General features: G+C 43.9%; 1 protein-coding gene and 1 non-coding gene across 3 annotated transcripts in view; one reads left to right on the plus strand and one right to left on the minus strand.

Annotated features, from left to right (window-relative positions):
• The first annotated feature begins 813 nt into the window (after positions 1–813).
• The window catches only part of HTT (huntingtin), a 159,476-nt gene continuing 132,776 nt past the window's right edge, over positions 814–27,513 (plus strand). For both annotated transcript variants that reach the window (XM_039468122.2, XM_074395811.1), the window contains exons 1-3: positions 814–1,204; positions 13,776–13,859; positions 24,663–24,783. In XM_039468122.2, coding sequence (XP_039324056.1) covers positions 957–1,204; positions 13,776–13,859; positions 24,663–24,783 — 453 coding nt within the window. In that variant the 5' untranslated portion in view covers positions 814–956. The remainder of the gene's footprint in view (positions 1,205–13,775; positions 13,860–24,662; positions 24,784–27,513) is intronic.
• Positions 5,338–5,399, minus strand: LOC120363792 (U7 small nuclear RNA). Its single transcript, XR_005579231.1, has one exon. It is a non-coding gene; the product is annotated as a U7 small nuclear RNA (small nuclear RNA).

Genomic DNA, 27,513 nt, shown 5'->3' on the forward strand with positions numbered 1-27,513 from the left:
GCGCCACTACGCGCAGGGGCTGGCCCACCTTCTCCCCGTGCAGAGAGCCCCCAGCAGGCTCCCCGCGGAGCTGTCCAGGTGAGTCCCGCTCGGGCCGCAGGTCAGCGCGGCGGGCGGGCAAGCCCCGCGACGGCCTCGGCTGAGAGCCCACAGCAGGCTCCCGCCCCGCTCCAAGCTGCTTGGCCGACTCCCCGCGCTCCGCTCCCCATCCGCCCCGCCGCGCCCCGCCGCGCCCCGCCCCTCACCTTCCTGCTCCGCCCCCAGGCGCCCCGCCCCCTCTCCATCCGCCCCGCCTCCCAGCGTCTCGCCCCGCCCCACTCCTCAGCCGCCCCGCCCCGCCTCTCGGCGCCTCGCTCCGCCCCGCCCCTCAGCCCCCTGCCTAATATCACCATCCCAGCCTCGCCCCGCCCCCAGCCTCGACATGCCCCACCCGGCCCCTCAGCCGCCCCGCCTGCTGTGCCCCGCCCCTTCCTTGCCACGCTCCTCCCCTGCCCCCCTCACCATGTAGTCCCGCCCCGTCTCTGCCTCGTCCCTCCTTTGCCCGCCCCTTCACAGCTTCGCCCCACCCCATAACAATCTCGCCCCGCCCCACCCCGCCCCTTCTTCGCGGAGCCCTGCGCCTTCGCCCGCGTGGGGCGCTGCGCTGTCAGCGGCCTCGGTGGCTCTGTGAGGGAGAAACTGCGGGCGCGGAGGCGGGCTGGCGCCCTGGCCGGCCATTGGCAGAGTCCGCAGCCTGGAGCTGTCAATCATGTCGGCCGGCGTCGCCCCGCCTCCGTCGGCGCAGCGTCGTGGGACGCAGGGGGCCGCGGGGTTTGCCGGGACGGGTCCAATATGGACGGCCGCTTCGGTTCCGCTTCTACCTGCGGCCCGGAGCCCCATTCATTGCCTGGGTGCTGAGCAGCACCGCGAGCCGGCCCGAGGCCTCCGGGGACTGCCCTGCCGGGGGAGAGACCACCATGGCGACCCTGGAAAAGCTGATGAAGGCCTTTGAGTCCCTCAAGTCCTTCCAGCAGCAGCAGCAGCAGCAGCAGCAGCAGCAACAGCCGCCGCCGCCACCGCCGCCGCCGCCGCCGCCGCCGCCGCCTCCTCAGCTTCCTCAGCCGCCGCCGCAGGCACAGCCTCTGCTGCCTCCGCCGCAGCCGCCCCCGCCGCCGCCCCCACCGCCGCCCGGCCCGGCTGTGGCTGAGGAGCCGCTGCACCGACCGTGAGTTTGGGCCCGCTGCAGCTCCCTGTCCCGGTGGATCCCCGGTGACGGCGGGGGTGGCGGCAGCCCTGCAGCCTGCGGGCCGGCGACGCGGACCCCCGGCCCCGCGGCGACAGGGCGACCCGGCAGCCCCAAACCCGTGGGGACACCCGCCCCGTCCTGCGGCGAGGCCCGCCCCCCACTTCGGCCCCGGTCCCGCGCTTGGGTCTTCCCTCGTCCTCCCGCGAGGAGAGGCAGAGCCTCGTGGGAGCCTGTCCTGAATTCAGCGAGGGGCGTCATGGTTTCAGCCCTCTCGCCCTTCCCGGGATGCGAAGAGTTGGGGAGATAACTTGCTTCTTTGGATTTGCGAGAAACCGGGGCGGGGGTGCTCTTAACTGTGTTGTGAAGAGAACTTGGACGCGCTGAGATGTGCTCTGGGCCACTTCTCTCTTCTAGTCTGAGAGGGAAGACGGCTGGGGGCGCGGGACACATCGAGAGGAGCCGGGGTTTGGAGCGGGAGGAATGTGGGGGTAGTGGATGACATAATGCTTTTAGGACGTCTCGGCGGGAGTGGCTCTGGGGGCGGGGAGCGAGGGCGCGTCCAATGGGAGATTCCTCTTCCAAGTGGCACTTAAAGCAGCCTGAGATTTGAGGTTCTTCCTACATTCTCATGGCATTTCATTTAGTTCATAATCGCGGTGGTAGTAACACGATTTTAAGCACCACTTAAGAGACCTGCTCATCTAAGCGCAAGTTGGTCTGCAGGCATTTGAATGAGTTGTGGTTGCCAAGTAAGTGGTGAACTTACTTGGTGATTAATAAAATTATCTTAAATATTAGGAAGAGTTGATTGAAGTTTATTGCCTGTTTGTGTTGGGAATAAAACCAACACGTTGCTGAGGGGGAGGTTAATTGCCGAGGGATGAATGAGGTATACATTTTGCCAGTACTGCAGTCAAGCTTGCCAGAATATGGGGGGGTCTGCAGACTCCAGGGACATCTCAGATGTGCCAGTAAAAGGGTTTCTGTTTGCTTCATTGCTGACACCTTGTTACTTTTTGGAAGCTAGGGGTTTATGTTGCTTGGGGGTAATTTTTGAAACAGAAAAAGACCTTTAAAACGTCTACTGGAACCCTAGGACTTTCCCTGGAAGCCCTGTGGTGCGTGTTCAGCAGGAGTTAGGAAATACTCTGCTGCAGTTCAGGCCTTTCTCTTACCTCACAGTATTCCATTTCCGATCTGGATGTGTACCAGATGGCATTTGATAAGAATATCTCTATTAAGACTGATTAATTGTTAGTAATATTTCTTTTTTTTTTTTTTTTTTTTTTTTTGAGACGGAGTTTTTCGCTCTTGTTACCCAGGCTGGAGTGCAATGGCGCGATTTCGGCTCACCGCAACCTCCGCCTCCTGGGTTCAAGCAATTCTTTTTTTTTTTTTTTTTTTTTTTTTTTTTTTTTTTTTTGAGACGGAGTTTCGCTCTTGTCACCCAGGCTGGAGTGCAATGGCGCGATCTCGGCTCACCGCAACCTCCGCCTCTTGGGTTCAGGCAATTCTCCTGCCTCAGCCTCCTGAGTAGCTGGGATTACAGGCACGCGCCACCATGCCCAGCTAATTTTTTTGTATTTTTAGTAGAGACGGGGTTTCACCATGTTGACCAGGATGGTCTCGATCTCTTGACCTCGTGATCCACCCGCCTCGGCCTCCCAAAGTGCTGGAATTACAGGCTTGAGCCACCGTGCCCGACCTGTTAGTAATGTTTCTTGTTCTTTGTTTCTGTTAAGATCCTTGCCTTGTCTTGAAAGTTTAATTAGAAAATGAGGATTTGGAGATCAGTATTAGCTTATTTGTTAGGATAAAATTTAGGAATATTCTTCTAAAGGATGAAAAACCTTTTTGGATATTTTGAGAAATTTTTAAACAATCTGACTTACCTCTTTCGTAAGGAATCATCCCTTCAGAAATTTACTGTAGAGCCTTTCAAGGAGGTAGGTGTCATAGAGGTTCACACGTTGCATGTGTCTTGGGTAAACACTAAACAGGGAAGGCTCTTGGTGGGAAGGGAAGGAAGACCTTTCAGCTGGGCTGCTTCAGACACTTGATCGTTCTAAAAATATGCCTTCTCTTTCTTATGCTGATTTGGCACAACCTGCATTTTCTTATCTTCAAAATACGGGTATCAGGAAATTTCTTTGCTGCCTTGACAAAGGAGATAGATTTTGTTTCATTACTTTATTTTAAAGTAATATATGATTACCTTATTTAAAAAATTCAATCAGGCCTGACAAGGTGGATCATGCCTGTAATCCCAGCACTTTGGGAGGCCGAGGCTGGCGAGTCACTTGAGGTAAGGAGTTTGAGACCAGCCTGGCTAATGTGGTGAAACCCCATCTCTACTAAAAATACAAAAATTAGCCAGGTATGGTGGCACTTGCCTGTAATCCCAGCTACCTGGGAGACTGAGGCAGGAAAATCTCTGGAACCCAGGAGGCAGAGGCTGCAGTGAGCTGAGATCGAGCCACTGCATTCCAGCCTGGGCGACAGAGTGAGACTTTGTCTCAAAGAAAAAAATTAAGCTATTATTTTTGCATATGTAATGCATTGACTGACACAAATTCTATAATTACAAAAACGCAATAATTAAGATACTTCCTTCCATCCCTTTCCTCTGAGTACCTAACTTTGTCCCCAAGAGCAAGCACTATTACAGTTCCTCATGTATAATCTGTACATATTGTAAGATGGATTTAAAATGATGTTAAAACCCAAAAGTAGTTTAGAATAACAACTTTTTATTTATTTACTTTTGAGATGTCTTGCACTGTCACCTAGGCTGGAGTGCAGTGGTATGATCTTGGCTCACTGCAAACTCCACCTCCTGGGTTCAAATGATTCTCCTGCCTCAGCCTCCTGTCCCGAGTAGCTGGGATTACAGGTGCCCACCGCCATGCCCAGCTAATTTTTGTATTTTTAGTAGAAATGGGGGTTTCACCACATTGACCAGCATGGTCTTGAACTCCCAACTTTGTGATCCACTCTCAGCCTTCCAAAGTGCTGGAATTACTGGAGTGAGCCACCGCACCTGGCGAGAATAATGATTTTTAAAGGTTCTTAGCATGCTCTGAAATCAACTGCATTAGGCTTAATTATAGTTATTTTTAAATAAAATGCATATTTGTCATATTTCTATGTATTTTGCTATTGTGAAAGGAGGTATTCGCTAATTTTGAGTAATAAACACTGCTCACAAAGTTTGGATTTTTTTTTTTTCCCCGAAGTTTGGATTTTGGTATTTCTGTTCATATGCTTCAGCCAAAAAATCATCTTCCCAAAGTAAGACTGACTAAAGCAATTTAGAAAGTATCTGTTCTGGCTGGGTGCCTGTAATTGCAGCACTTTGGGAGGCTGAGGCAGGCGGATCACCTGAGTTTGGGAGTTGGAGACTAGCCTGATTGACATGGAGAAGCCCCATCTCTACTAAAAATACTAAATTAGCTGGGCATGGTGGCATATGCCTGTAATCCCAGCTACTCAGGAGGCTGAGGCAGGAGAATCACTGGAACCCGAGAGGTGGAGGTTGCAGTGAGCTGAGATCGCACCATCACGCTCCAGTCTGGGCAATAAGAGCGAAACTCCATCTCAGAAAAAAAAGTATCTGTTCTGTTTTTATGGCTCTTGATCTTTTGTGTGGAACTGCGGTGTCACGCCATGCATGGGCTTCAGTTTAAATATGAGTGTATGTGCTCTGCTCAGGATACAGGATGCAGGGCTTCCGTGTGGGCTGCTGGCTGCAATCTCAGCAAGTCTAGCATGCTTGGGAGGGTCCTCGCAGTAATGAGGGGCAATTGATACTGCTTTTGGCACTTACTCTCCTTCAGATTCCTATCTGGTGTTTCCCTGACTTTATTCATTCGTCAGTAAATATTTACTAAACATGCACTGTATGCCTGGCAGTGCAGGGCTCAGGAGTGAGCAGACAAAGTTCTGCCCTCATGAAGCTTTCATTCTAATGAGGGACATAGACAATAAGCAAGTTAGATAAGTAAAATATGCAGTATGTTAATAGTGGAGGAGGAACTTCAAAGCAGGGAAGGGGATTGGGAAATGTCAGGGTTAATCAAGTGCTGACTTATTTTTAATAAGTTTTTTTTTTTAAGGGCTTTCCAGCAAAAACCAGAAAGCCTGCTAGATAAATTCCAAAAGAGCTGTAGCATTAAGTCTTGGTGATGACATTTTATTTTTGTTTTATTTTTTGAGACAGTCTTGTTCTTCCGGCCAGGCTGGAGTGCACTAGTGTGATCTCAGCTCACTGCAACCTCTGTCTCCTGAGTTCAAGCGATTCTCCTGACTCAGCCTCCTCCTGAGTAGCTGGGATTACAGACATGGCGCCACCATGCCCAGGCAATTTCTGTAGTTTTAGTAGAGATGGGGTTTCGCCACGATGGCCAGGCTGGTCTCGAACTCCTGGCCTCATGTGATCTGCCTGTCTCAGCCTCCCGAAGTGCTGGGGTTACAGGCATGAGCCATTGCGCCTGGCCAGTGTTGACATTTTAAATAGGGTGTTCAGGGAAGGTCCATTGAGATGACATCTTTTTTTTGGAGGGGGCAGGGTCTTGCTCTTTAACCCAGACTGGAATACAATATCACGATCCTAGCTCACTTCAGCCTTGAACTCCTGGGCTCAACTGATCCTCCCGCCTCAGCCCCCCCCAGTGTGTTGGGACTTACAGGTGTGAGCCACCATGCCTGGCCAGATGAAGGCTTTTGAGTAAAGACCTCAAGCGAGTTAAGAGTCTAGTGTAAGGGTGTATGGAGTAGGGATATTCCAGATAGGGGAAACAGGTCCACAGTCTTCCTGTTTGAGGAAGAGCAAGGATGTCATTTTAGCTGGGTGAATTGAGTGAGGGGGACATTTGTAGTAAGAGATAAGGTCCAAGAGGTCAAGGGGGGGCCATATCTGACCAATACTACTTGCCTTGTAGATGGAGTAAAGATATTGGCATTTACGTGAGTGAGATGGGATGTCACTGGAGGATTAGGGCAGAGGAGCAGCATGATCTAAATTTCATTCTTAGGTGAACTCTGGCTGACCACAGAGTGAAGGGGAACGTGGGCAGAAGCAGAAGTGAGTTAGGAAGCCGCTGCAGTGCTCAGATAAGCATGGTGGGTTCTGTCAGGGTACCAGCTCTGGTCAATGTGAGGAATGACTGGATTTTGAATGCAGAACCAACTGTACTTGTTGAACTCTGCTAAGTATAACAATTTAGCAGTAGCTGGTGTTATCAGTTAGGATTGTGTTCAACTGCAAGTAGCAGAAAATGCTGCTACAGTGGTTTAAACTGATAAGCAAGAGTTCATCAGAAGGCAAAAATACGTCTGTTTAGGGAAATTCAACAGTAAGTTAAGGAACCCAGGCTTTCTTTCTTTTTTTTTTTTGAAACAGAGTTTTACTCTTGTTGCCCAGGCTGGAGTGCGATGGTGCGATCTCGGCTCACTGCAGCCTCTGCCTCCTGGGTTCAAGTGATTATCCTGTCTCAGCCTCCCAAGTAGCAGGGATTACAGGTGCACACCACCATGCCCAGCTAATTTTTGTATTTTGTATTTTTAATAGAGTCAGGGTTTTACCATGTTGGCCAGTCTGGTCTTGAACTCCTGACCTCAGGTGATCCACCTGCCTTGGCCTCCCAAAGTGCTGGGATTACAGGTGTGAGCCACTGTGCCTGGCCAGAACCCAGGCTCTTTCCTTTTTTTTTTTTGAGACAGAGTTTCGCTCTTGTTACCCAGGCTGGAGTGCAATGGCGCGATCTCGGCTCACTGCAACCTCCGCCCCCTGGGTTCAGGCAATTCTCCTGCCTCAGCCTCCTGAGTAGCTGGGATTATAGGCACGCGCCACCATGCCCAGCTAATTTTTTGTATTTTTAGTAGAGATGGGGTTTCACCATGTTGACCAGGATGGTCTCGATCTCTTGACCTTGTGATCCACCCGCCTCGGCCTCCCAAAGTGCTGGGATTACAGGCTTGAGCCACCGCGCCCGGCCTCCCTTTGTATTTTTATTGTTGAATTGTAACAGTTCTTTATATATTCTGGATACTGGATTCTTATCAGATAGATGATTTGTAAAAACTTTCCCCCTTCTGTGGATTGTCTTTTTACTTACTTGATGGCCTCTTTTGAAGCACAGAAGTTTTTAATTTTGATGAATTCTAGTTTATCTATTCTGTCTTTGGTTGCTGTGCTTTAAGTGTCACATCTAAGAAATCATTGTCTAATCCAGAGTCAAAAAGGTTTACTCCTATGTTTTCTTCTAAGAATTTTAGAGTATTACATTTAGGTCTGATCCACTTTGAGTTGCTTTTTATATATGGTTCAGGTAGAAGTCCAGCTTTATTCTGCTGCATGTGGTTATTCAGTTGTCCCAGCACTATTTGTTGAAGAGACTATTCTTTGCCCATGGAATTGTCTGAGCACCCTAGTAGAAAATTAATTGTCTTTAATTGTATAGATTTATTTCTAGACTCTCAGTTCTACCTGTTGGTCTTTATGTTGATCCTGTGCCAGTACCATTCAGTCTTGATTACTGAAGTTTGTGTCACAGTTTAAATTCATGAAATCTGAGTTCTCCAGCTTTATTCTTTTACAAGATTGATTTGGCCATGCTGGGTCCCTTGTATTTCCATATAAATTGTAGGATCAGCTTCTCAATTTCTACAAAGAAACCATGTAGGATTCTCGGAGGGGTTCTGTTGAATCTGTAGATCAACTTGGGGAGTAGTACCATCTTAACGATACTGTCTTTGATCTATGAACATACGCAAACTTTGTAAATGGTCAGATTGTAAGTATTTCCGACTGTGGGCACAATATCTCTGTCACAGCTACTCAGCCCTGCCATTGTAGCATGACAGTAGCCATAGGCAATATGCATGAGTGTGTCTGTGTTCCAACAGAATTTTATTAATGACAGTGAAATTTGAGTTTCATGTAATTTTCACTTTTCATGAAATATTACTATTCTTTGATTTTTTTTTTTTTTTTTTTGGTCAACCATTTAAAAATGTAAAAACATTTCTTAGCTTGTAAACTGGCCAGAAACATGCAGGTTATAGTTTGCCCACCTCTAGATTAAAATATGATAGGACCACCTTTGGAAAACATTTCTTTTTTGACTGTTTTCTTTTATTAAGTAGTTTTAAAAATTATAAAAGTTACACATAGACATTATAAAAACATCTTCAAGCAATACAGAAGATGAAGAACAAAGCCCTTCTTCCAGTCTGTCATCTCTGTCTCACTTCCTGAGAACAAAAGTGTTTCTTTTGTTTTTAGATTTTTGTATGCATGTACAAGCATTTAAATATGTTATTTTTGTTCGCATGACTGAGATCACATTACATGTGTATTTTTTCACTTAACAATGTGTCATAGATGTTGTTTGATAGCAGTACGTATAATGAATTGCTATATAATACAGTAGAATTTCTTTTTAAAAGAGGACTTGTGGAGATGTAAAGGTAAAGCTCTCACATTATTCTGGCTACAGAATGTGCTGGTGACTTATTCTTTCTACCTTAAGAGGTCCCTATCCCCATCACCTCCATTTCCTGTTACATGAGTCAACCACCTGGTAAACTACATTTGAATGGAGCCACACTCAAAACATTTAGTCTTATTCAGACAACAAGGAGGAAAAATAAAATACCTTATAAAGCACTGTTTAATATTGTATTAAATCAGATCAATGTGGGTGCTAGAGTATATGTTAGAGACATGCCATGCCATAGGTCCTTGCTATCACAGGTCTCAGGGACAGCAGTTCAGTATCATTTGGGAGCTCATAAGAAGCAGACTCTGTGTGACCTAACAAGTCAGAGTCTGCGTTTTAACAGGTTCAGTGAGTGACTTACATGCCCATTGGACTTTGGGAAGTGCCACTGTAGGTGCTTAGACCTTACCTTTGTTGTTGCTAATAACAACGTAAGCATTTGAGAGGAGGACCTGTGTTGCTCATATGTGTCCAGGTGTAGCTGAGGTGACCCTGCTTATCTGCTCTAGGGCCATTGAGCATTTGTGTAGCTGTGATGAGTGAGCTGAGGTGAGCCTGCGGAGAGCTCCCAGCCATTGGTAGTGGGATTCACCTAGATGAACTGGAAGGACCCTTTCACTGGGCCCACTATGGGAAAAAACAACTGAACGAAGGGAGAGGCAATGTGCAATTTTATTTACGGTACAAAGGAGAGCTGTGGTTAGAGGTGAGTTGAGTGGAAAGAAGGGGACAAGCCATGTGGAAAGCGGGAGTAGAGAGGTCCAGGCAGAGTTAATGGAAGGCAGGAATGCTTTCCATGTTTGAGAACTGGGACAGGAGGCCAGTGGTTGAAGTAAGATGAAGGGCAGAAATAGGGAATGAGGCTAGGAGAGATGAGAGGTTAGGGACGAGGGTCTTGTGCACCAAGATAAACTTGTGTGGTCAAACAGGTAGTTTAATGTAAGTTTTTAAGAGATCACTTTGCCTGGGCGCAATGGCTCATGCCTGTAATATCAGTACTTTGAGGAGTCGAGGTGGGAGGATTGCTTGAGGCCGGGGACCAGTGTAGCCAACATAGCAACACCTACGAGGTCTCTACAAAAATCTTTAAAAAATTAGCTGGGCATAGTGGTATATGCCTGTAGTCCCACCTACTCAGGAGGCTGAGAAGGCTGGAGTATTGCTTGAGTCCAGGAGTTTGAGGCTGCAGTGAGCTGTGATTGTGCCACTGCACTACAGCTTGGGGAAGAGAGTGAGACCCTGTCTCTAAAAAAAAAAAATCTATAAAACAGAAAAGATCACTTTGACAGCACCACATGCTGGTGAGGATTTAGAAAAACTAGGTCACTTAATCATTGCTGTTGGAAATATCATATCATACGGCCACTCTGGAGGTTTCTTATAAAACTGAACATGCAACCAACAGCAGCACTCCTAGGCATTAATCCGAGAGAAATGAAACTTAATGTTCACATAAAAACCTATACTCAAGTATGCATAGCAGCTTTACCATTAATATCTAAAAACTGGAATCAGCTCAGATGTCCTTCAGCAGGTATGTGGTTAAACTACTTAGCAATAAAAAGGAATGATCTACTGATAGCATGCAATAGTTTAGATGAAGTTATGCTAATGAAAAAAGCCAATCCCAAAAGGTTACGTATTGTGATCCTATGTATATAACATTTTGAAATGACACAGTTTTAGCAATGGAGAATAGCTTAGTGGTTGCCTGCGGGTAGAGCTGGGTAGTAGAGTAGGGGTGGCAGAGGAAAGAGAAGAGAAGAGAGGGGAGTGTGGTTATAAAAGGACAACACAGGGGATACTTGTAGTGGAAATGCTTTGTCTTTTTTTGGAGGCAGAGTTCTTGCTCTGTCACCCAGGCTGGAGTGCAGTGGTGTGATCTTGGCTCGCTGCAACCTCTGCTTCTTGGGTTAAGGGGTTCAAGTGATTCTTGTGTCTCAGTGTCTCGAGTAGCTGGGACTACAGGTGCACACCGCCATGCTTGGCTGATTTTTGTGTTTTTCGCAAAGACGGGGGTTTCACCGTGTTGCCAGGCTGGCCTTGAACTCCTGACCTCCTGTGATCCACCTGCCTCGGCCTCCCAAAGTGATGGGATTACAGGCGTTGAGCCACTGTGCTCGGCCAAGGAAAGAGATGCTTTGCCTTGACTGTGGCATATAGAAATTGTATAGAACTAAATACACAAATGAGCAAAAATAAAGCTCCTCGAAAATCTAAGATCACTGGATTGCATCCCTGTCAATGTGCTGGTTCTAATAGTGTTCTTACTACATTAAATAGTTTTGCAAAATGTTACCATTGGGGAAAACTGGGTAAAGGGTATGCTGGATCTCTGTTATTTCTTACACCTGCATGTGAATCAATAATTATCTTAACAAAAACTTGAATTAAAAAAAAGTCTGCCTGGTCTATAGCTGGGAGGCTACTTAAGTCATCAAAGCCAGACATACCGGTGGCTTGTGACTGGTAGCAGTGGTGGTGGTAAGTGGTCAGATTCTGGATCTCGTGAAGGAGGATCTGACAGGATTTGCAGATTCTTTAAAAAAAAAAAGAGATTATAATTCACATACCATAAAATTCACCATTTTTAGAATGACTTCGTTGATAATTTGTAAGATGTGATTATAGAACACCATAGTGTCCATGAGTTTACATGTTCCTCCTCACACTTGTGTGCCTGTGCAGGTTGCTTGATTACACAATTAGAAGAGGCTGACTGAGGTTCGTTTTAATTTTTTTTTGAGGCAGAGTCTTGCAGGTGCCTGCCACCATGTGCAGCTAATTTTTGGTATTTTTAGTAGAGACAGGATTTCACCCTGTTGGCCAGGCAGGTCACGAACTCCTGACCACAGGTCATCTGCTGCCTTGGCCTCCCAAAGCGTTTGGGATTACAGGCGTGAACCACCACACCAGGCTGTTTGTTTTAATTTTGAAGGCGAAGTTAAAGTGACTACATTTACTAAAAGTGGTTGAAAAGCCAAGACTGTTCTTACCCTGTTTTTCCACTTCTTGCTCAGAGCAAGGTGGTTTCTTTTTCACTTTAATTACCATACTTACTTTTCATGTACAACAAGTCAGTTCGAGTTATCAGTTCATCATCTAATTAAATTCCATGGGGGAAGGAATTAGTTTTAGTTTTCCTAAACTTTCAAGTTTGCTTATTGGACAAAATGAGATAGAAAGATAGTGTTTTTAAGTTAGATTTTTTTATTTCTTTGGTGATATAATTTTCTCACAAACTTAGTAGTCTTTTAGTTTAATTGTTTTTGGTTGGTACTATGTTTTGGATTACCCCTCTCTACTATATTTTGATAGTGCCAACCGTGAAGACATCTGAAGCCATAGATAGTTTGGGTGGGAAGGAGTCACCTTTAACCTGATCATCTTTGGCCAGGCTGTTTATCTCCTTTTTCTTGGCTGAGAAGTCTTTTTTTTTTTTTTTTGAGATGGAGTTTTGCTCTTGTTGCCTAGGCTGGAGTGCAATGGTGCGATCTCGGTTCACTGCAACCTCTGCCTTCCAGGTTCAAGTGATTTTTATGCCTCAGCCTCCCGAGTAAGCTGGGATTACATGCACCACCACGCCTGGCTAATTTTTGTATTATTAGTAGAGATGGGATTTCTCCATGTTGGTCAGGCTGGTCTCAAACTCCTGATCTCAGGTGATCTGCCTGCCTTGGCCTCTCAAAATGTTCGGATTACAGGTATAAGCCACTGTGCCTGGCCTGAGAATTCTTTTTTTTTTTTTTTTTTGAGATGGAGTTTCGCTCTTGTTACCCAGGCTGGAGTGCAATGGCGCGATCTCGGCTCACCGCAACCTCCGCCTCCTGGGTTCAGGCAATTCTCCTGCCTCAGCCTCCTGAGTAGCTGGGATTACAGGCACACACCACCATGCCCAGCTAATGTTTTGTATTTTTTAATAGAGACGGGGTTTCACCATATTGACCAGGATGGTCTTGATCTCTTGACCTCGTGATCCACCTGCCTCGGCCTCCCAAAGTGCTGGAATTATGGGCTTGAGCCACCGTGCCTGGCCCTGAGAATTCTTAATAGGAGGCTTATTCCCAGCTATTTGGGGACATGGAAGTGGTTAGCCATTGTTTATCTTTTACTGAGGTCTGTGTGGTATGTTGAGTACTGTCAGTTAATGATGTGATTTTAAGAACTGAAGGCAGCTGGTATATAGAGTAGGTATTGTGTTTCTTTGAATTGAATTACCCATCTGTTGTAATCTATGCCATCATCTATACTGCTGAGAAAGAAAAAAAGTTTCTAATCAAACTATAACAGGCCATTGGTTGTAAGATGCAGTTCGGTTTTAGTGATGCTAACACGATACAAACGTGAAATTGATTGAGAATTGGTGAAATACAGAGTAGATTTAAAGCCAGAAGACCTGGGTTTGAATGCTGGCTGTATGACTTCATATTTGTGTGATCTTGGGCATGTCGTGGTTGGCACTTGAATGTCTTCTCTCTGTAATGGGGGAAGTGAGGCTAGTCATGATGACTCATGCCTATAATCCCAGCCGTTTGGGAGGCCAGGACGGGAAGATTGCTTGAGACCAGGAGTTTGAGCAATTGGGTAACATAGTGAGACCCCTATGCTACAAAAAATTAAAAAAAAAAAAATTAGCCAGGCCCGGTGGTGCATGCCTGTGGTCCCCGCCACTCAGGAGTCTAAGATGGGAGAATCCTTTCAGCCCAAGAGTTTAAGGCTAAAGTGAGCCATGATTATACTACTGTATTCCAGCCTGGGCAGCAGAGCAAGATCCTAACTCTAAAAAAAAGTAAAATAAAATAAAATGGGGAAAATGAGCTGCTTTAGTAGCATCATCTGTTTTTTCTGTGAGCAGTGTAGCTTGAAAGCTGTTGGTGAACTCACGTCCTGTGCTTCCCTGTCCTGATCCCCATTTGGCCCCCAGTGTCGAGTATTATGATTTATTCATAGTAGTCAAGAAGCACTCATTGAATGAATGAATGATGTGTAGAAGTAAGCGGGATGGATAATTCAACACATACTAATTTCCTTCTTTTTTTTATTTTTAGAAAGAAAGAACTTTCAGCCACCAAGAAAGACCGTGTGAATCATTGTCTGACAATATGTGAAAACATAGTGGCACAGTCTGTCAGGTAATTGCACTTTGAACTGTCTAGAGAAAATAAGAACTTTGTATATTTTCAGTCTTAATGGGCTAGAATATTCTTTGTGTCCCAGTTATTTTAAGGATTCAGAAATCCATTTAAAATAAAGAAGGACCCCTTTCCCATATTTCTGGCTATATGCAAGGATATCCAGACACTACAATGAATAATGTTCCCTTTTTATAATCTTTTATGCAAAAATTGTAACCATTATGGATAATTCAACAACATGTTTATGTTTAATTAGCACCCCTAGCAACTATAGTTATTTTAAAATCATCTGTGGTTTGATATTTTTGCATTTGTTGCAATAGTAGGAACAGCACAAGACCATACAGTTTGTCTCTGGCATTTGCTTTCCTTCAGCAGTTTGCTGCTGTTTGTTCTTCCCTGTTGGGGTACCTGTGCTCCTAGCAGTGGCTGGAGCCTGCTCCTCTCTGCTTTGGGATTAGTGGGGTCGTGGGGCATTGATTATAGGTCAGCTTTCCTTGCATGATCTTTCTCAACGGGGTGAACTAGCAGCACCTTCTATTGTAGCTGCTTTGCTTTTGACTCTCTTTCTGACCGTTATTCCAAGTAGCTGTAGATGGTAAATATATTTAGGCCTGTTTCCAATGGCTGAGTAAGAGGCATATGTACCTATGATAACTGAATTCTGTTACCCAGATGGACATGTGTGAAATAACTTGCCTTGCTTTACTTTCCCTTGGAATATATAATTCATATTATTCTCCTGCTGGAAGCTAGAAAAAGCTCTTTATAATTGGTTAGAAAAAGATTTTTAGACAAATAATCTTGATTTTAGTACTGACAAAAACGCGTGGTGGTTTATTTGTTTTTAAAAAAATTTTCCTCTTGGCCATTGCTTTTTACTATTTTCTTTTTTTTTTTTTTTTTTTTTTGAGATGGAGTTTCGCTCTTGTTACCCAGGCTGGAGTGCAATGGCGCGATCTCGGCTCACCGCAACCTCCGCCTCCTGGGTTCAGGCAATTCTCCTGCCTCAGCCTCCTGAGTAGCTGGGATTACAGGCACGCGCCACCGTGCCCAGCTAATTATTGTATTTTTAGTAGAGACGGGGTTTCACCATGTTGACCAGGATGGTCTCGATCTCTCGACCTCGTGATCCACCCGCCTCGGCCTCCCAAAGTGCTGGGATTACAGGCTTGAGCCACCGCGCCCGGCCTACTATTTTCTTTTTATTGTGGTAAAATACATGTAATATTTACCATCTTAACCGTTTTTAGGTGTACAGTTCAGTATATGTATTCATAATGTCGTATAGCCATCACTGCCATCCACTTCATAAGTTTTTCACGTCCCAGAACTGAGCATCTGTCTTCACTGAACTCCCCATTTTCCACCCTTTCCTGTAGTGCCTTTCTATTTCTGTCTCTGTGAGTGTCACTACTCTAGAGACTTCATATAAGTGGAATCCTACAGGATTTGCCTTCTTTTTGGTGATCTGCTTATTTAATTAATTAATTTATTTATATTTTCGATCTGCTTATTTTTAATGCCACTGTACATTTGTATTTTATACTTTCAAAGTGATTTCATAAAACCATTTCATTTTAGGTTAACCCATTTCTATTGTGTGTGAAATACTGTGTATGATTCTGTTCTGTTTCTAATTTGTAGAAATGTTGTGGGAAGAAAATGAAATAACAAATGAGCATATGTCCTGGAAATAAAAACATAAAAATTCTAAGTTAGCATGCTGTTGTAGAACACAATACTATGATAAAAGCAGGGGAAAAAAAAGGTTTGAATTCTGTCTCTGCTGCCTGTGTAAGTCGGGTGACTTTAGATAAGTTTTAATGTGTTTGAGCCTTCACTGGCTCGTTTTTGAAATGTAATCCCTAGTTACACAGTACTTGTGGATCAGATGATGCATGTGAAACACTGTGAAGAAGTAACTGCTAGATGTGTTCATTAGCCACCTGAGTGGGAAGCATATCCCGTTGCGATGCTCATCCAAAGCTGTAGGTTATCTTTACTTTTTTTGTGAAATGACTTTAAATACTTGGCAGACATTTGGTTGTTGTTCATCTGATCTCCACCATCCAGGTCTCAGGAAACATAATTTCTCTCTGAAAGCTTATCGACCCAGGAAACAAGATCTCTTCCAATATGAGTGGAGCAGGCTTTATTCTAGGCATTTTGTTTTTTGAGAATTTTCAAATGGAATTCATGGAATGGTGGCTCATATTTGCATATTAATAAAGTATGTTGAGATATCTTAAGATTGATTTATGGTTCTATTTGCCATATTAAATCAAAATAATAGCTGCTAATGGTTTTCACATCAGTCTGTCTCTTGTTTTTATGGAGTAATGCTCAGAGTTCATTATGTTTCTTGTTCTACAGAAGAGCATGTTAAAAGGATTTTTTTTGGAGTCAGAGGTTATCCCCAGTTTCACAGGATGTGCTCTATACTTTGCAGGGATTTCAGAGTATATAGCTGAAGTTGATATTTTATATAAATATGTTTTATGGAAACTTATTGATGATCACTGTTTCCCATTATCCTAGAATATAATTAAACCTTTGGAACTGTTATTTGTCTCCGTTGAGGTTGTATAAATGGCAGCTTCTGAGGTTTTCAGTGTAGGAAGTCATCTAAAACTTTGTGTATATTGTGAAAATGTAGTCTGCTTTAAGTGCTCTAAAGTGGTCTAAGTTATTGGTTCCCAAGTATGGATGAGCATCAAAATCATCTGGAAATTTTGTTTAAAATATAGTAATGAAGGTACCTCACTGTCCGTTTTCCCAGACACACTTCTGCATTCTGTTTCGGTAGGGCCTAGGCATTTTTCACAAGTATCCTCTTGGGAATACCCAGGAATGCTCACTTGAGCAACCTCTTACTAATATATACTTTGATAAGGTTGCTAGGTAAAAATAGATAATATAAAAATCCATAGAGTTTTCATGTATTAGCATAAATCAGCTAGAAAATATAATGCTTAAAGATCTACTTCACAGTAGCACCAACGTATCGAATTCTAAGGGATTGATAAGAAATATGCAGAAACTTTATAGACTTCTATTAATGTTTCTGAAAGAGACAGGTGACCACTCTCTAGACAGGAATATTTCACATCACTAAGTTGAATTTTCTCTAAATTAACGCAGAAATTTAAAATAATCTTGATCAAAATTCTACTGAAGTTATTTTTGAACTTGTTTACTGCAAGAATAAATACGTAATTGCAAAGAATATCTCGAAATCATCACTAGGCCCAGTGTGGTGGCCCATGCCTGTAATCCCAGCACTTTGGGAGGCTGAGGCAGGTGGATCACCTGAGGTCAGAAGTTCGAGACCAGGCCGGGCGCGGTGGCTCACGCCTGTAATCCCAGCACTTTGGGAGGCCGAGGCGGGTGGATCACGAGGTCGAGAGATCAAGACCATCCTGGTCAACATGGTGAAACCCCGTCTCTACTAAAAATACAAAAAAATTAGCTGGGCATGGTGGCACGTGCCTGTAATCCCAGCTACTCGGGAGGCTGAGGCAGGAGAATTGCCTGAACCCAGGAGGCGGAGGTTGCGGTGAACCGAGATCGCGCCATTGCACTCCAGCCTGGGTAACAAGAGTGAAACTCCGTCTCAAAAAAAAAAAAAAAAAAGAAGTTCGAGACCATCCTGATCAATGTGGTGAAACCCCGTCTCTACTAAAAATACAAAAATTAGCTGGATGTGGTGGCGCATGCCTGTAGTCCCAGCTACTCAGGAGGCTGAGGCAGGAGAATTGCTTGAACCCAGGAGGCGGAGGTTGCGGTGAGCCGAGATCATGCCACTGCACTCCAGCCTGGGTGACAAGAGCAAAATTTTGTCTCAAAAATAAAAAGAAAAAAAAAGAAAAAAGAAATCATCACTAATATGGTGAGACCTGTTGTATGTGACATTAAAATCGTGACTGGACATTAAATCAGGTATAGAACAAAAAGTTAAAAGAGTGTATGTGTGTATCTGTGTGAATTTATGATGGGTGTAACATGTTTGTAGTAGAGGGGAAATAATACATTTATCTATTTGGGAGAACATTATGTCTTTATCTCATATTGCAAACAAACATAAAGTTCAGATTTTCACCCAAATGTGAAAAAATGAAATAATTTCTTCCAAAAAGTTTAATCTTAGATTGAAGAAGGCTAACATTATAAAGGAAAGAACCGTTTTGATGGGAATATAGTTCAGTATGTCAAAATCCACCTTAAACAAAATTGAAAGTAAATTGAACTTGGTGCTAGCTTGTGTAAAGAGCAATTATAAATCATTAAGATAAAGACTGTCAACCTGTTGGCACCTTGTTCTTGGACTCCCAGCCTCCAGAACAGTGATGAGTAAATGCCTGTTGTTTAAACCACCCAGTCTGTATGTGGTATTTTGTTATAGCAACTCAAGCTGATTAGGACACTAGTAAAATCAGTAGAATGAGACTAAAACAAAAATAAGAACCTTTTTTACCTGTCAAATTGGCAAACATTTAGATTATTCAGATTTTTGTCAGAGGTGATAACAACCTTTGTTGTATATTTTACCAAATTGTCTTCTTAGACATAGGTTATGTCTAACCTAGCGGTTTTACCTCTAGGGCACTTAGCCCTAGGAAAGTATGTAATGATATGGGTGCAGTGCTGTTCATCCCATTAGAAAATTAAAAATAAACGTAATGACATATCACCAAAAAGGGAATTGAAAAATTAAGATACATTTATTGTTTTTATTTATGTATTCATTTATTGAGATGGAGTCTTGCACTGTCGCCCGGGCTGGAGTGCAATGACGCACGCAATCTTGGCTCACTGTAACCTCTTGCCTCCTGGGTTCAAGTGATTCTCCTGCCTCAGCCTCCCGAGTAGCTGGCATCACAGGCACACACCACCACACCTGGCTAATTTTTTGTATTTTGGCAAAGATGGGGTTTCACTATGTTGGCCAGACTGGTCTTGAACTCCTGACCTCGAGATCCGCTCACCTCAGCCTCCCAAAGTGCTGGGATTATAGGCATGAGCTACTGTGCCCGGCTAGATACATTTATACAAGGGAATGTTAGTTAACTTTCATAGATGCTTATATTTTGTTTACTTTTTTTTTTTTTTTTTTTTCTAGAGGCAGGGTCTTTCTCTGTCACCTAGGCTGGATGCAGTTGCATAATCACAGCCCACTGCAACCTAAACTCCTGGGCTCAAGTGATCCTTCTGCCTCCGTTTTTGAGTAGCTGTGGGACTTAAGGCAGTGCTACAGCACCTGGCTAATTTTTAAATGTTTTATAGACGGGTTCTCGCTATGCTGCTGAGGCTGGTCTAGAATTCCTGTGCCCAAGTGATCCTCCCACCTTGGCCTCTCAAAGCACTGAGATTACAGGCATGAGCCACCACTTCTGACCAATAGATATTTACATTTGTGACTGGAAAATATATTAACAATGTGTTAAAAAAATTCAGTTAAAAAATCATGGAAGGTTTCTGCTTCTGGCTAAGGTAGAATAACAAGGACAGCATTTATCTTTTTGCCTTGAAATAGTTTAAAATGGATGAAATATACATAACAGAGGTTTTCAAGTTATTGGGCATCAGGCAAAGAATAGTTATTCCAGGAAAATGAATGTGGATAGTCCTATAATTTCCTTACGTTACTTCCTGGCCATCTGGCCGTGACAAGAAGAAGAACCGAGAAGAAGCTGAGGCTGAGCTAGTGGTTTGCTGCGTTGAGGAGGCAGAACTGGGAGTCTAGAGAGGCTACAGTGGTTAGAGCCCATATGGAAGAATAGCAGAGAAGAGAGCTGCAGAGGGAGTTCTGGAGAACTGCATAGTGCGCTCTCAGGTGTGTAGCTGAGTATTGATGAGCGCAGGCTTGTGAGGAAATGACCCAGGGCTGGAGGTAGGATCACCTAAAAGGATTAGAAGGAGCCATTGCTGAAACTCACACAGGGCCGGGAAGAATTTCTAATCACACCGGTTGGAGTGGAAAACCTCAGCTCTCATAGAGCAGGTAGGGTACTTAGAAAGGTTTGCCCACCCAGCCCCAGACTAAGTTTTGTTACTCTGATCCCGCCTAATATTAAAAAGAGATTAATTTGTTTGCAACAAAAATAATATATTTTAGGGTTTATAACATGTAGAAGTGAATTGTATGACAATAGCATAAAGGCTGGAAGAGCAGAAATTGAAATATATTTGTGCTAGGCAGAATAGTGCTCCCCTCTTTCCCTAAAATATATCAGGTCCTGGCTGGGTGCGGTGGCTCACAGCTGTAATCCCAGCACTTTGGGAGGCCGAGGCAGGTGGATCATTGGAGGGCAGGAGTTCAAGACCAGCCTGAACAACAAGGTGAAACCCCGTCTCTGCTAAAAGTTAGCTGGGTGTAATGGTGGACACACCTGTAGTCCCAGCTACTCAGGAGGCTGAGATAGGAGAATTGCCTGAACCCGGGAGGCAGCGGTTGCAGTGAACAGAGATCGAGCCACTGCACTCCAGCCTGGGTGAGAAGTGAGACTCCATTCCCCACCGCCAAAAAAAAAAAAAAAGAAAAAAAAAAAAGGATATCAGGTCCTAATCCCTAGAACCTGTAAATATTACTTTATAAGGAAAATTGTTTTATGGTGTGATTAAATTCAGGATGTTGAGACAGGGGGGCTATCTTGGATGATCTGGGTAGGCATTACATGCAATCACATGTATGCTTATAAAAAGGAGGCAGAGGGAGATTTTACACACACAGAGAAGGCCATGTGAAGATGCAACAGAAAGATTTGAAGGTGCTGGCCTTGAAAATTGGAGTGATGTTGCTACAAGCCAAGGAATGAAGCAGCCACCAAAGCTGGAAGAGGCATGGACCAATTCCCCTTTGGAGCCTGCACCAGAGGGAACGTGGTGCCGCCAGTTCCTTAATTTCAGCTCGGTGATAGTAATTTTGGACCGTGACCTCCAAAACTATGAAAGAATAAATTTTTTGTTTGTTTTAAGCCACATAGTTTGTGTTAATCTGTTATAGCAGCTGCAGAAAACTAATTTTATGCTGCATGTGAAATGGTATATTATCATTAAGGTAGATTGTGGTGAAGATACATATTATAAGCAATTAAGCGACAACCAAAAGCACAACAAGGAGTTACAGCTAAGGAACCAGAAAAGAAGATTAAATAGAATCATAAAAATAGTGAATCCCAGAGAAGCCAGAAATAGGGGAAAAGGCAAATAAAGAGCCTATGGGACAAAGAGTAAAGAGTGAGCTTGATGGTAGATTTAAACCTAGTTACGTCAAAAAGGACAGTAAATGTAAAAGGCAGAGATTTTTCAGATTGAATGGAAAAGTAAGACTCAGTGTATGCTGCTGCCTGCAAGAAACCCATTCTAAATATAAAGGCAAAAACAGCTTACAAGTAACAGAACGGAAAGAAGTTCACCATGCTCACAAGAATGAGATGAAAGCTAGACTGGTTCTGTTAATAGCAGACACAGTGGATTTCAAAGCAAAGGCTATTGCCCAGGATGAGATGGTGGTTTCATAATGATGAAGGGGAGTCATTTGTTCATCAGCCCGGCATAACAAGCTGAAATGTTTATGCACCTGGCTGCAGAACTGAAATTTTGAAGCTAAGCCTGACAGAACTGTAAGTAGACACAGACAGATCCACAGAGAGAGAGAGATTGCAGTAACCTCTCTTAATGATTTGTAGAACATGTAGCTGTAATATCTGGATCTAGAAAACTTGAACAACACTGTCCCCCTATGCGACCTGATTGGCATTTACAGGACACTCCACCTAGCTCTAGCAGAAGACACAGTTTCCCAAGTGCCACAGAATGTCTGCCAAGATAAATCAGATGCTGGGCCATAAAATAAGTCTCTAAATTAGAAGCATTCAAATTATTCAGAGTATGTTTTCTGACCCCAATGTCATTAAGTTGGAATATATTATAGGAAGATAATCTGGAAAAGCCTCAGATATATGGAAAAACTCATTTCCATGTGGCCCATGAGTTAGAAGTAGGTCAAAAGGGAAATTTGAAAGTCTTTTGAATTGACTAATATAAAAACAAGACATTTCTTTTGAATTGACTAATATAAAAACAAGACATTTCTAAACTTGCGGGGTGCTGTTATAGCATATTAAAGGGAAATTTCTAGCATTAAATGCCTGTTTTAGGAAAGGAAGATTTCAAATCAATGACCTCAGCTTCCACCTTTGGGAACTTTTAAATGTCAAGGAGATGGAATCCAGAGTTACCAGAAGGGCCAAGTGTGGTGGCTCACGCCTGTAATTCTGGCACTTTGGGAGACCAAGGCAGGCAGCTTGTTAGAGACAGGCAGTTCGAGACCAGCCTGGGAAGCATAGGGAGCCCCATATCTACAAAAAAATACAAAAAAGTAGCCAGCTATGCCAGCTAACCAGGAGTCTAAGGTGGGAGAATTGCTTGAGGCTGGGAGGTTGAGGCTGCAGTGAACAGTGATTGTGCCACTGTGCTCTACCCTGGGCAACAGAATGAGACCTTGTCTCAAAAACAAAAACAAAGTTACTAGAAGAATGGACATCATAAAGATAACAGCAGAAGTCAGTAAAATAGGAAACAAAAATACATAGAAAATCAATAAAACCAAAAGCTGGTTGATCGAGGACATCAATAAATTGGTAAGGCTAATAGGAAAAAAAGTGAAGTCACAAATTATCAATATCAGGAATGAGGGAGATGACAGTAGTACAGATTATATAGATATTAAAAGGACCATATGAGGCCAGGTGCAGTGGCTCATACCTGTAATCCCAGCACTTTGGGAGGCCAAGGCAGACAGATCACCTGAGGTCAGGGGTTTGAGACCAGCCTGGCCAACATGGTGAAACCCTGTCTCTACTAAAAATATAAAAATTAAGCCAGGTGCAGTAGCTCACACCTGTAATCCCAGCACTTTGGGAGGCTGAGGTGGGTGGTCTCCAGGAGGTGGAGACCGTCCTGACCAACATGGTGAAACCCTGCCTCTACTAAAAATACCAAAAAAAAAAAAAAAATTTAGCTTGGAGTGGTGGCACATGCCTGTAGTCCCAGCTACTTGGGAGGCTGAGGCAGGAGAATTGCTTGAACCCAGGAGGCGGAGGTTGCAGTGACTGAGATCGCACCATTGCACTTCATCTTGGGCGACAGAGCAAGACCCCATCTCAAAAAAATAAAAAAAGGACTATATGGGAATATTATGAACAACTTTATGCCAATAAATTTGACTGCTTATAGATGAAATGGGTAAGTTCCTTGAAAGACACAAACTATTAAAGCTCTCTCAAGAAGATATAGGTAAGCTGATTAGCCCTGTATCTATTTTATCACATTTAAATGTAAAAATCAATTTTAGTTAAAGTGTGGTTGGAAAGGGATATGAACTTTTTCGACTGAATTTTAAAAAACTTTACCAAGTCTAAACATAGGTAAAGTTTTTCTGATGAAAATTTAGTGTCTGAATTGAGAAGTGCTTTAAAAAATGTAGTTATATATCTTAATCATTTCTTCATAATAATCACATGTTGAAATAATTTGGATGTATTGGGTTAAATGAAACATTATGAAAATCTTGCCTGTTTTCTTTTTAATTTTGATGTGTCAGCTAGGAAATATAAAATTATAGTTCACATTCTGTTTCTGTTGACAGTTGTGCTTTTGAGCACAGTGTTTGAATGATCTAGTATTCCAAAGACCTTCCCTCAGTTTGTTATTCATGGCTGTATTCCGCATGGATAAAGTCTGAAATATTGCTAAGTGGGATGTTTTGTTTTATACTTTTGTAAGTTTGGTGATCATTACCGATGTGGTCCCATGGTACTTAGGCTCATGGCTACCTTTCAACCATTGTTTGGAATTTTTATCTAGAGATAAAGAGGAAGAGAGATTCGGTTTCAGAGTATGTTAGATTGAGATCATGAAAGAGCAATCTGATTTTGATGCTTCAAAAATAGCACATCCCCCGCATTACTGGGATTTACTCTTCTTGGGATTACTTCAAGAACATCTTTGTGTTACTGGTTTGGATGCTTCCAAATGCTGTGAAGGCAGTTTCATGTACATGGCTCATCAGTTTAGCTCTCTCTTGGCTTTGTTTAGGCAGTTGGATCATGATGACCTAAATAGTGTCTTTCAATTAAACATTTAAGAATAGTTTACAAATGGTACACAAACTCCAGTTTTTGTGACTCTTTGATATTCTATCTAGCACAACAAAAACACAATCTGATCACGATCATCTGGCATCTTAGGGTGAAATAGGGTTATACTTTTGTATGTGTTGAAAGCAAGATTAAAAAGGGGCAAGAGAGATATACTGCTCTACTGATTGTCAAGGTTCCAAGGATATTGCAGGGTAAGAGTAAAAATAAACTTCTGGCAGAAAGTGGTGGGTTGTCTGGGATTGAAGTATCATTTGAAGTTTTTAAACAAAAATTTAAAAAGAAAAATGAGAACTGCCTTACAAGTATAATCTCTCTGTTTTTTAAAAAAATTTTATTTTGGAATAGTTTTAGATTTATAGAAAAAAATTGCAAAGATAAGGTAGAGAGTATTCATATATCCTACATCCAGTTACTCCAATTATTATATTATATTAGTGTAAGACATTTTCATGTTTAATGAATCAATATTAATATACTATTAACTAAAGTCCAGACTTTGTTCAGATTTTCTTGGTTTGTATGTAATGTCCTTTTTCTGTTCCAGAGTTCCATGCAGGACACTGGATACTTCATTACATTTCATCGTCATGTCACCTTAGGCCCCTCTTGACAGTTTCTCTTCTTTTTTGCTTAGAAATTCTCCAGAATTTCAGAAACTTCTGGGCATCGCTATGGAACTTTTTCTGCTGTGCAGTGATGACGCAGAGTCAGATGTCAGGATGGTAGCTGACGAATGCCTCAACAAAGTCATCAAAGTAAGAACCGTGTGGACGGTGTTCCCCTCCGAGGAGTCATCATTGTAGGCTAAGAGAAGAAGCCGTCGCTGAGCATGCTGCTGTTTGGGGTCCCTGAGGATGTCTGCACTTTTTTCCTTTCTGGTGTGTGGTTTGGAGGTGCTCTGGTATCTGTCCGTGTTGCTTGCCACACCTGCCTGGTCAGAAGGAGCTGTGTTGACCCTTGTGCCTGCTCGGTGCCTAGGTCGGTGAAGGGAACTGATGGAGGCCCCTGGATGCTCCTGGGAAAATGTCACTGCAGGTGCCAGAGAAGCCGGAGCTGTGCCCACATTTCCACAAGTCTCAGTTTCCTTCACTATAAAGTGGGATCAGAGTTTTTGTGGCGTGTGTGTGAGTGCGTCTGTGTGTGTATGCGGGTTAAATGCACTCATTGCCGCTACTGGCCCCTCAAAGGGTAGAATATTAATACTTTTGCATAACGACATCCTCACACTCTTACCTAGCAAGCTCGATGGGTTTTTCTCTTTTTTCTCTGCTTCTCTTTTTCTGTCACATGGACTCCCAGGAAATCTTTTTGCCCAGGAAATCTTTCCCTTCTGGCTAGCCCTTTGTTGGCTAATCACGCGTTCTCTGGTCAGGACACTGGCTTCTCTGGAGCCATGGGATTCTAGCCCCCTCTGTTGTCCCTAGAGTGGTCCCTGTCTCCTCTCTCTGCTGGCACTTCCTGCTTTGCACGCATCTCACTCCTGTGGTGACCTGTATCAGTTTCATCTTGTTCTTTGTACCTGCTGGTCTTTGGTGCCACTTGTGTGTGGATGGCATCCCGTAGCATATTTGCAGAGGGCCTGCTTCTGCTTAAGCTTGCTTCTCCACAGTCCTAAATATCCTTGCTTGCGTCTGTTATTCCCACAGGCAGGACCAGGCTGGCATTTTTTAGATGAAACAGGATCTCGCTCAGTCACCCAGGCTGGAGTGCAGTGGATGAGCCCAGCCTTGACCTATTGGGCTCAAGCTGTCTTCCTGCTTTGGCTCCTTGAGTAGCTGGTACTACAGGTGTGCACCACTATGCCCAACTAATTTTTAAAGTTATTTGTAGATATGGGATCTCACCATGTTGCCCAGGCTGGTCTTGAATGCCTGGGCTCAAGTGATCCTCCCTCTTTGGCTTCCCGAAGTGCTGGGATCACAGGTGTGAGCCACTCAGCCTGGCCCTTGCTGTTCCAATTCTTGATATTTGATCCTCAGAGTCTGAAAATCTGAAAAGAGGATTATCCTAGGTTGCCTTGGTTCATGGCGAATGGGACATTGAGAGGGCAAGAGAATAATATGACCAAAAAGTGTTCCAATATTGGTCATTTAGCATGTAAGTATTGTTATTTTTTAAACCTCCTTCTTCAGTTTTTCCCAGGAGTTCCATGGGCTTGGTGTGTGTCTGAGGGCTGTAGGCCACGGCCCTGGGTTGTGGGTTTAGGACTCAGGTGCTCTTCCTGGCTGAGCTTCTCTCCCACTTGCTCTTCTTTGCTCCTAGCCATTCCTCCCTTCCGCGTAAGTTTGGTGCAGCAGGTTTGGCTGCTCGCAGGTCCCTGCATCCTCAGATGCTGTAGTTGGCAGGCCCAGCAGCTGGCAGTGGGGTCAGGATCCGGCTAGGTTTGCTCTCGCTGTGGCAGAGGAGCGGCAGGTTTGGGAGAGCACGTGCGGCCCCAGACCAGGGGTAGGGAGCACAGGCATGGTCACTTGGCCTTCAGGTCCTGACTTTGTCTTCTCATGAATATGGCTGTATGTGTTTTGCTTGTGGTTTACGTAGAGAAATGCACTGGAATCTGACATAGCCTGGCAGCATGTCTCCCTCAGGTAGGTTAGTTTCAGGTGGTGAAGCATGCGTGTCCAGCAAGAGCTTGGTATGTGGCATAAAGTCTCTGTTCTGCGAGGTGTTGGCAAATTGCTGTGACCATCAGGAGGCTGAAGTGATTTCTGTCTCGGGAGGCAGGGAAGGCTCACTGGAGGCAGGAGCCAATAGGTGAAAGAGTAGATTGGAGACCTTGTTAACCATAACCGCATCTTGGGTGGAGGGATGCCAGGACGCTGTGGAGGCTGAGAGGAGGGGGAACCCATCTTATGCTGCCAGAGAGTGGGACACCATGGGGGTCAAGTCAAGAGGTTTTACCTTGTTTGGTAGAGAATGAGGGGCTTTTAAAGACTGTCTGTGCGGTCAGGGGAATGTATCATTTGGGAAGAGTGATCTGGCGAGGACGTGGGTGAAGGAGGACAGAGGTGGGAGGGAGTACAGGTAGAAGTGAGTAGGCCCAGCAGGAGCGTGGGGCTTCGAGCCGGGGTGGTGGCCGGGCTGTGAGGGGAGGCAGCCACCTGTGTGTCTGTGGAAGCAGGGGCAAGAGAGAAGACTGGCGTAGACTGTGAGAGCCCATTCCCTGCTCTTAGGAGGGGCGGAGTTTTAGTTTTCTCTTGTTATAAAATAAGCTTTGTATTTGTTTACAAAACACTTGTAAAGCTAAATCAAGCTTTGATAAGGCTTCTAGTTTTATTTAAGGAGTAATGTTTAAATAAATGTTTGTCCAGTTTGGTTTGCTCATTTAAGGACTCTCAGTACAAACTGCAACAGCAGAATCAGGATTTAAAAATTTCTGAGGCATTATTGCCCCTCAGAATTTCCCAGAAGGTGATCTGCTTTTGATTTTCAAGTTTGCTGACCCAGTAGATTAACCCATAAGTTTTACTAAGACTACCTCAGTCCAT

The sequence above is a fragment of the Saimiri boliviensis genome, chromosome 3, assembly GCF_048565385.1.
Source record: "Saimiri boliviensis isolate mSaiBol1 chromosome 3, mSaiBol1.pri, whole genome shotgun sequence".
NCBI lineage: Eukaryota > Metazoa > Chordata > Mammalia > Primates > Cebidae > Saimiri > Saimiri boliviensis.